We start from the raw sequence: 10,349 nt of genomic DNA on the forward strand, positions 1-10,349 counted from the left end.
AAGAAGAAGAAGAAGAAGAAGAAGAAGAAGAAGAAGAAGAAGAAGAAGGAGAAGAAGAAGAAGAAGAAGAAGAAGAAGAAGAAGAAGAAGAAGAAGAAGAAGAAGAAGAAGAAGAAGAAGAAGAAGAAGAAGAAGAAGAAGAAGAAGAAGAAGAAGAAGAAGAAGAAGAAGAAGAAGAAGAAGAAGAAGAAGAAGAAGATAAAAAACCCTCATTCATTTTGTAGGAATTGCTACCTCTGGAGGTTTTCACTGTAGTTTTATACTTTCTTAGTGGGAAGTGATTTTTAGGAGAAAAGGAAGTGACAGCTACAATGTTCCTGAATTTCTGAATTCTTAATTTCAGAATTAAGAACAGTATTTAAAGGGAATATTAAAAAAGTTAATACTTACAGCCCTGGCTGAATCTCCAAAATCTATTTTCAGTCTCCCCATAGCTCTTATGATAGCAATAATGGACTGAATCGTATTACTGTAGACAACTGCCTTATATTGTTTACATTCTTCTTCTGAATATCCAGCTTCATGGATAATTCTGATTCAGGAAAAATAAAAACATCCTTTAGTTTAATGACATCATTTCCTGACTTTACTAAGTTTATATCCTCATGCTTAGGCAATACTTACTTCATTTGTTTGACAATTGTGCTTTTTCCTGATTCACCGGCTCCTAAAAAAAAACCCAGAAGGACACAATGAGATATTTAATGGAAATATTCTAAATAAAGAAATATAGTAGAATTAGCTCATCTGATCATATTTCCTCTTTGACATCAATCTTGTAAGTCCAGAGGTCAAGTTCAGTTGTATATTTAATAGCCAGACTTCATTGACCTGGCTCTTACCGTGAACAAAATTCCATTTTTTAAGGGACAGGTACAAATTTATGACTGTGAGCTATATGATTGGTTGATTGATTGATTGATTGATTGATTGTCTGACTGATTTTGCAGACCTAGGCAGAGGTGTGTATTGGCTAGTGTCAAAGGAAATGGCAGAGGTGTTGTTCCAAAAGGCAATTGAGTTTTCTTCTGAAGAACTTCAGAAATTCTTCAGAAGAAGTTCTTCAGAAGCATCTTGAATGAGAAGTGAAACTTTTCCAAGGAAAAACCAAGAAAGTCCAATTGTTTTTTGGAAAAGCACCTTTTGGGACAACCATGACCTGGATGATCGAGATATAGAGACTTTTTTTTTCACCTCTTCCAGGTTTTCCCTCTATCTACAGAGCAAGATTCTTTTCTTTCTCTGATGATCTATGGCTTAAATATGAAAACTACGTAAAATAAACTGTGAAAATGCATAGTTTAGCTTTCAGAATTTTGCCACGAAATTTCAGCAGCGTGCTTGCATCTCTAATAAACTATCGTGCGATCTCTGTTCTGATAAAAAACAAAGAATATTGTCAGCCCCAGCCCCCAAATGACATAGAACAGTGTTTCTCAACCTTGACAATTTTAAGGCATGTGGACTTCAACTCCCAGAATTCCACAGTCAGCAATGCTGGCTGTGGAATTCTGGGAGTTGAAGTCCACATGCCTTAAAATTGTCAAGGTTGAGAAACACTGACATAGAACAATCCAGCCGAAGTTCATTTCTTTGTTTGCTTATGTGCAGTAGACAGAATCTTGCCAGGCTAAACTATGCTATCCTAATGGATTTATCCTGGGAGATATTTTTTTTTAATACAAAATTTTATTACATGTACATTTTAAAAACAAAAATGGACATGCTTCAACTTCTCTGGCTTCAACAGTGCTATTAGTAGTACCTTATGTTACAGAAAGAAAAACAGAAACTTAAAATATATTCTTTAACAGGACAAAGTATAACAAACTGCACGTATAACATCTGTAGAATTTTTGATAAACCATCTTTCAATCGTCAACATTATATTTACATATCTTTCAGTTGTGCCCTAATGTAAGTACTAATAAAAAGTCCTTATAATAATAATAATAATAATAATAATAATAATAATAATAATAATAATAATAATAATAATAATAATAATAATAAAGTTGGAAGGGACCTTGGAGGTCATCGAGTCCAACCCCCTGCCCAGGCAGGAACCCTACACCATTTCGGACAAACGGCTGTCCAGTCTCTTCTTAAAAACTTCCAGTGTTGGAGCATTCACCACTTCTGGAGGCAGGTTGTTCCATTGGTTAATTGTTCTAACTGTCAGGAAGTTTCTCCTTAGTTCTAAGTTGCTTCTCTCCTTGATCAGTTTCCACCCGTTGCTTCTTGTCCTGCCTTCAGGCGCTTTGGAGAATATGATATCAACTAGTCAATCGATAACCGTCTCAGCGATCCTCCTTATCTCTAACCCAGCGGTTCTCAACCTATGGGTCGCGACCCCATTTGGGGTCGATCGACCATCTCACGGGGGTCGCCAAGCAAGGCTGTCCGCCATTTTTTTCCCCTTTTCCGGCGGGTGCCTTACCTCCCTTGAGCTGGGCCAGCTGGTGGTCGGCCTGCTCCGTCTCTACCGCTTGCCAGCTACGCCTCGGCCAGCGCAGGGGGCGGAACCACGCATGCGTGGCGCTCCCAGGCAGGGAAAGTCCTCGACTTACGACCGGTTGGGTAGTCCTCGACTTACGACCGGTTTAGTCCTCGACTTATGACCAGTTTAGTCCTCGACTTACGACCGGTTTAGTCCTTGACTTACGACCGGTTGGGGGTCGCGGCATTAAAAAGGTTGAGAACCACTGCTCTAACCAATCGTACAAATTTTCCCAAATTTCATAATACTCTGTTTCAGTTTTATTTTTCATCTCTAGAGTTAACCTGTCCATTTCGACGCAGGATAAAATTTTATTTATTATTTCTTCCTCAGTGGGGGTTTCCTTTCCTTTCCATTTTTGAGCGTATGCCAACCTTGCTGCGGTTAAAATATGCAATAGTAAGTAAAAAGATGCTTTGCTGAGTTTATCATTAATAATCATTCTGGGAGATTCTAGTGAGTGGCTATCCTAAATCTCATCTTCTGTCTCCGGTCCAGCTCCAGGCTGTACTGAATCTTGTCTGCTCTCCATCCTTGAAATATGCTCTATCCTTCTCAGGAAATTGCCTCTAATCCATCACACCACTTCCCCCTTTGTAGGCACAACCATTCACATATTTTTAAGCAGCAGAAAATTACATTCCTTATCTAACAGCCCTTTACTGCTTCACTGCTTCTCTAAACCCTGATAGTTACCATCTTAGAATGTGGATCAAATTTTCTGGCCCATATTCTATATTAATACCAAATATGAGGATCACGGTTCTCCAACACGTATTCCAATTTCTTCCTGGAATCTCTTGACATTTTTATAACTCACTTATTCTTCCTTACTTAGATAAGCTAGATTGGTTTGGTGAACATCAATCGTACTCTACTCTTCCTTCGTTAAATCAAGATCTATACTTATCTTACATAGGGTAAGCTATTCAGCCAACTGGGAAAAAAATATCTGAAGGATTTGCCTCGATTTCTCCCAACACTTTCTTTGCAATTTGAATTACTGACTTTGCTGTTTGGAAGCGAGAATATAGTTCCAGCTAAGAGAAGTCTATTTCTACTTTTCAGAAGTCTGAAGACCAAAAATAAATATTTAATGCAGAATTAAAAATTAAATTAAATTAAATTAAATTAAATTAAATTAAATTAAATTAAATTATTAAATTAAATTAAATTAAATTAAATTATTAAATTAAATTAAATTAAATTAAATTAAATTAACACTGAGAGCTTATACACTGGAGACAAATTCCTTGTGTGTCCAATCACACTTGGGCAATAAAGAATATTCTATTCTAAAGAGTATTCTATTCTATTTTTTTTATCGGATAGAGATAAATGCCTAAAGATTGCATTAATGTTGCAGCTCAGAAAAAAAATGTCTGTATAAGATCTGTTGTTTTAAAGATGTTTAGAATCAACCGACGGTCTATTTGATCTCAATATGCCATTAGTTAAATATATAACCTCTTAAATGTATAACCATTATATTTATGAACAGAGCATATCCCATTTCATCTAAATATTTAGGCAGGTATGGGGAAACATGCGGAGTTTGTTTTCCTAGAGATGGAAAACCTCTAGGAAAAACACACAACCCAAATAAGCATTCTCTGATTTATGTTTCAATTTAAGATTGAAACATAATCTAATCCCTCTTTGGGCACAGCTAATATAGGGGACAGACACATACTCCTGAATATATCTTATATATGCTTTCATATTTATTCATATAATCAGATTCTTAATAGAATTTTATACCTCTAGGAAAACAAGCTCCACATACCACTCACCCATAATTATCTAAATATATAGGTAAAATACACTATAAAATATTTAAGAGGTAGACCAATGACATACTAAGATCAGATAAACTATTGGATGATTCATACCAGTCTAAGCTTGCTTTCAACTGTTTAATGATCACCAAAACAAGGAGCTATCCATTTAAATCAGATTGCTGAAACAGCCTTGATATATACTATTTTAAACACAAACTTTGTCTTCACTGTTATATGAGGGCATGACTCACAGAGTACAGAACATAATAGCAATAGCCCTTAGATTTATATACCGCTTCACAGTCCTTTACAGCCCTCTCTAGGCGGTCAGCCTCTTGCCCCCGACAATCTGGGTCTTTATTTTACTGACCTCGGAAGGATGGAAGGCCGAGTCAACCTAAAGCTGGCCAGGATCAAACTCCTGGCAGTGGGCAGAGTCTGCCTGCAATACTGCATTCTAACCACTGCACCACCATGGCTTAGATAGCAATAGCACTTAGACTTATATGCCACTTCATAGTGCTTTACAGCCCTCTCTAAGCGGTTTACAGAGTCACCATCTTGCCCCCAACAATCTAGGTGCTCATTTTACCGACCTCAGAAAGACAGAAGGCTGAGTCAACCTTGAGCCGGTCAGGATCGAACTGCTGGCAGTGGGCAGAGTCAGCCTGCAATACCGCATTCTCACCACTGTGCCTCTTAACTGCCTCTGCCTCATTTACATTTATATATTTAGTTCAATCCCAGTCAAAACTGCATTGCAAATTGATGGGTTTTCTTCTTTGAAACAAAAAATGCAGGAATGAGTCATCTGTTGCACCTTCTCTAGGGAAAAGCTACACAAGTTGTTGATCTACTGTCAGACATGTCAAACACAAGGCCCGGGGGCCGGATGCGGCCCGCGAAGTGGTTTCATGTGGCCTGCGAAGCCATCCTGGAAACAGTGAGGGAACGGCCCCCGCTGCCTTGGCCCTGGCCCAGGCCGGCCGGGAACCAATGTACAATTTTGCAGTGGCCATCTATGCTGAAGCGCATTCAGTCTTAGCTCCACAAGGCAATCTAGAAACAGCGAGGAACCAGCCCCTGCCGCGTCGGCCCCACCCCCTGGGTGCATGCTGGGGAGGTGTCACCCTTTGTGAGGAATGAAGAAATGGACCATGCCTTGGCGCTTGCCCCAGTCCCACCCCCTTCTGCCAGAGACCCTCAGATCTGTCCCACTCCTGCCCAGGCCCCCACAGGCCCCCTTGACGCGAACGATGTCGAGCTGGCCATGCCCACCCAGTAGGCCACACCCACTCCATCCACGCCCACCCAGTAGGCCGCACCCACCCTGGCCACACACCCCCCAAGGGCAACCGCAATGCTGATGCGGCCCTCAATGAAATTGAGTTTGACACTCCTGTACTAAGTAAACCACAGTCTAATGAATTAAATACATATAACTTTATTCTTGTTATTTTTAACCATTGATTCGTGTCGACTCTTGGTGATTTTATAGGCAAGTGCTCGCCACGCTACTCTGTCAATCACAGCTTCTTTCAATTGTCATATGTTCAACCTTGCATCAGATTTGATGTTAGCAAGCCAACATGTTCTTTGCGTACCCTTTTTTCTTTTTCCACTAACCATTCCTAACATCATGGACTTATCACCACCACCACCATCATCATCATCATCATAAAGTTGGAAGGGACCTTAGAGGTCATCTAGTCCAATCCCCTGCTCAGGCAGGAAACCTATACCATTTCAGACAAATAATGAATTCAGACTTCTCCAATGAATTTACATGCATGACGTGGCCAAAGTAAACCAGATGTACTGTAATTTAGTCCAAAGTTGTGACATAACATTGTGCTAGGTTTATATCTAAAGTCTAAACAATATTTTGTGACTTTTGCAAACCAAAATGTTATAGCTTGTAAATTCATTCTGCCAAATAAGTGGCTCTCCCATTAGTAGTAAGTCTTAAAGAATGACAAAAGTTTCATTTCTGAGAAACTTTGTAGGGTGTCTTGTTATTAAACTTTGGAACAAACTATTTGATTTAAAAGACATAATTAACAAAAATTATATTACAATTTGATTACTTTTTATTTCAAAACAAAACAAAACCAAAAAAACAAAAAAGGAAACAGGCTTACTCAAACTAACCAAAGTAAGATTTACAGACGTTTTGAATGATGCTCAAAATTAGCCTTTGACGGACATTTAAGGAAGACGTGTATGATGTACTTTATTAAACCACATGAAATCTAAATATTATTTGCCACACAGTATGTAAACTGTACTCCCCAATTCTTTCAGATGGATCAGCAAAAAGATAGAGGGGAAAAAAACTCATTTAAAATAGAAAATAATACTGAAGATACTTTCCACCATAATATTATTGTGAACTAGCTGTACCCGGCCACGCGTTGCGGTGGCTCAGTCTGGCGTGTGTTGCTTTTACGTCCAACAGATGGCGCTGTTTTTCAAAAAAGCATGTTTTACCTGTCACAGGTGTGACATCTATATAATATAGGTATATAAAAACACGCGCGTATTCGAATGCAACGTTGTGTCAAAATTTCAAAGCAATCGGTAAAGAACCTTCGGAGATTTAAGATTTTGAACAAATGAACATTTACATTTTTATTTATATAGATTAGGTCTTTAGTAATAATAATAATAATAATAATAACAACAACAACAACAACTTTGCTGATTAATATACAAAAACTCTTCATAATACATAGCCCTTTCTGATTTTTGTTTCCCCATGGACATAGTTCAGCTTTACAGAAACAATAAAAAGAATTGGATTTCCATTTGGAAACGCTTCTATAATACAAGCATCAGCCTAGAAAAATACACATAACCAACAGTTTCTATAGTACAAGTGATTGAGCTATGAGGACGAGGGGGGACATGATAGCAGTCTTCCAATATCCCAGGGGCTGCCCCAAAGAAGAGGGAGTCAAGCTATTCTCCAAAGCGCCTGAAGGCAGGACAAGAAGCAACGGGTGGAAACTAATCCAGGGGAGAAGCAACCTAGAACTAAGGAGAAACTTCCTGACAGTTAGAACAATTAACCAGTGGAACAACCTGCCTCCAGAAGCGGTGAATGCTCCAACACTGGAAGTTTTTAAGAAGAGACTGGACAGCCATTTGTCTGAAATGGTATAGGGTTTCCTGCCTCAGCAGGGGGTTGGACTAGATGACCTCCAAGGTCCCTTCCAACTTTATTATTATTATTAAGTTCTCCCTCCCATAGAATTCAGTAAAACTTATTTTTTGAGGAAGCAGATTTGCAGTCAACAGCCTGAAAGTTATTTAGTCATTTTGATTTTGAAGGGCAGGTGTTTTCTTTAGAATAAAAGGAAATGTTTCCCTGTGAAGTCATCGTATTGTTTACACACAACAGAACACAACAATAGAATAACACTGTGTTGTGGAAGCTTTGAAAGGAAGTACGTGTGTTGGTTACGGCAAAGCCATAACAAAGTCTTTTAAGAAAGCACATATTCTCTGGATTTTCCTGCTGTTAGAGGGAAGAGGCCTTGGCATAAAGGGGGAAAATATATATATTACCTTGGAAAAATAGATATCCGGTAATGTGAACGACTAACAGCTGGCTGCATGCCATTTGATTTTATAAGCAATAATTGAGTTAGCATTTCCTACCTTGTGCTTCCTATTAGTGCTAAGACTACAACTCCCAGAATTCCACAAGCCCAAACTTAGGAAAGGCAGGCGAAATGGATCAAAAAAGATGGAAAGGAAGGGAGGAAATGGAAAACATATGAATGATTGGGGGACGGGGGAGGAGATGGAGGAGAAAAGCTACTAATACTGGCATTCCACATCAGCTGCTTTCCAGATGTTCGAGGAATGCTCCCTCTTTCCCTCTCTATAGAATTCTAGGATAGGAAGGGACCTTGGAGGGCTTCTAGTCCAACCCCCTGGCCCAAGGCAGAAGTCTTCATGCCATCCCAGATAAATGATGGCTCAATATTTTCTTGAAAACCTCCAGCAATGGAGCACCCACAACTCCAGGTGGCAAGCAGTTCCATTGTCCTCTCTCTGTCACTTATCTGCCTGTCTGTCTGTCTGTCTGTCCTCTCCCTCTCTCTCTCTCTCTCTCTCCCTCTCTCTCTCTCTCTCTCTCTCTCTCTCTCTCTCTCTCTCTCTCTCTCTGTGTGTCTCTCTCTCTCACACACATACATAATACAAATCCATAAAAGTTAGGGAATACACTTTGAATGGGAATTATTATTTTTGAATGGAGACGTTCTATTTCGGTATTCATTTCCATCCCACCATCAGCCTTCCAGGTACAAGCAAGTCCTCAGGTTATGACCACAGCTGAGCCCAAAACCTTATGTTGCTAAGTGAAACATTTGTAACTGAGTTTTGCCCCATTTTACAAGAGAATAGAATGGAATGGAATGGAATGGAATGGAATGGAATGGAATGGAATAGAATAGAATAGAATAGAATAGAATAGAATAGAATAGAATAGAATAGAATAGAATAGAATGCAGGATGGGATGGGATGGGATGGGATAAGATGGAATGGGATAAAATGGGATGGGATAGGATAGGATAGGATCTATTGAGAATAGAATAGAATAGAATAGAATAGAATAGAATAGAATAGAATAGAATAGAATAGAATAGAATAGAATAGAATATAGAATAGGAGTAGAGTACAGTAGAGTAGAATAAAATAAGAATTAGAATATAGGAGAGAAGTAGAATAGAGTAGAAAACAGAACAGAACAGAACAGAATAGAATGCAGGATGGGATGGGATGAAATGAGATGGGATAAGATGGGATGGGATGGGATGGGATGGGATAGGATAGGATCTATTGAGAATAGAATAGAACAGAACAGAACAGAATAGAATATGGAACGGAATAGAATAGAATAGAATAGAATAGAATAGAATAGAATAGAATAGAATAGAATTTCTTTATTGGCCAAGCGTGATCAAACACACAAGAAATTTGTTTCTGATTGTTACATGATTATTAACGATCATCACAATAACACCAATAAGAGGGGGCAGTAAAGAAGATAAGAAATATACAGAATCATCCTACAGCCAGTCTGCACACGAATAATCATCCTACAGCCAGACTACGTGGGTAAATCTACAACACAACGCAGAGGATCCCTTGACACTGGACACCCGGCCGGCCTCCGGGGAGAGGGTGTAAGACACCCCTCCTAGGAGTATCTCCTTACCCAGAAGTAGGAGCTTGACTTCCCGGGCCGCTTTCTCTCCGTCTTCTCGCAGATTTCTGTCGATCATCTTGCTACGCTCGGCCGCCGCCTTGTCCTCCGCGCTTAGAGTGCAGCCCATCGCGGGGGGGGGTGTGTTATTTTTTGGGGAGGGGTGGGGGTGGGGAAGGAAAGACCAGCAAGAAGAGGGGGAGAAGAGACTTAGCTAAGGGGGGAGGCCGGGAAAGGGTGGAAGGGAAACTGAGCCCCCCAAAGTCCCCCCCAAGAGGGGAAGAGAGAGGGCTCCCCGGGGGCGGGGGGGGGGTCGACCCGCGGTCCCAAGCTTTGCAAAAGGATCCAAACGTCCGAAGGGGGAAGGAATGAAAGAGTCCCGGGGTTCCTTGGAAAAATATTTCAGCACTTCGGGGAGGAAAGTCGGAGGGGAGGAGGAGGAGAAGAAGGAGGAGGAGGAAGAGGAGGAGGAGGGTGCAATAAGAAGGAAAAAAAAAAAATCCACCCAAGAGAGGCTGAGCAGCTGCGGGGAGGCTTGCAAACTGCAGCCTTTAAAAAAAGAAGAAGCAGAAGCAGAAGAAGCAGAAGAAGATACTCTCTGATCGGTTGAAACAGGCGTGAACACCAAGATCTTTCCACAGTCTTTTGATCACCCCAGCAAGTTCTCCCGTCATAAAACCTTCTTCTGCTGCTCCAGCAAGGACAAAGAGTAGACGTGCATCATCCTAGGAGGAGGAGGAGGAGGAGTAGGGGGAGGGGGAGGAGGGGGAGGAGGAGGAAGAGGAGGAGGAGAAGAAGAAGAAGGAAGGAAGAAGGAGGAGGAGGAGGAGGAGAAGAAGAAAGAGGAGG

At 40.4% G+C, this 10,349-nt stretch overlaps 1 protein-coding gene across 1 annotated transcript in view; it reads right to left on the reverse strand.

Annotated features, from left to right (window-relative positions):
• Positions 1-9,630, reverse strand: part of LOC107299009 (guanine nucleotide-binding protein G(i) subunit alpha-1) — a 19,137-nt gene extending 9,507 nt beyond the window's left edge. The window contains exons 1-3 of the mRNA XM_015828373.1: positions 9,513-9,630; positions 625-667; positions 391-532 (exon numbers count right to left, since the gene is read on the reverse strand). Of these exons, the coding sequence (XP_015683859.1) occupies positions 391-532; positions 625-667; positions 9,513-9,630 (303 nt within the window). The remainder of the gene's footprint in view (positions 1-390; positions 533-624; positions 668-9,512) is intronic.
• Positions 9,631-10,349: the final 719 nt, after the last annotated feature.

Source organism: Protobothrops mucrosquamatus, unplaced genomic scaffold (genome assembly GCF_001527695.2).
Source record: "Protobothrops mucrosquamatus isolate PMUCROS unplaced genomic scaffold, P.Mucros_1.0 scaffold4430, whole genome shotgun sequence".
NCBI lineage: Eukaryota > Metazoa > Chordata > Lepidosauria > Squamata > Viperidae > Protobothrops > Protobothrops mucrosquamatus.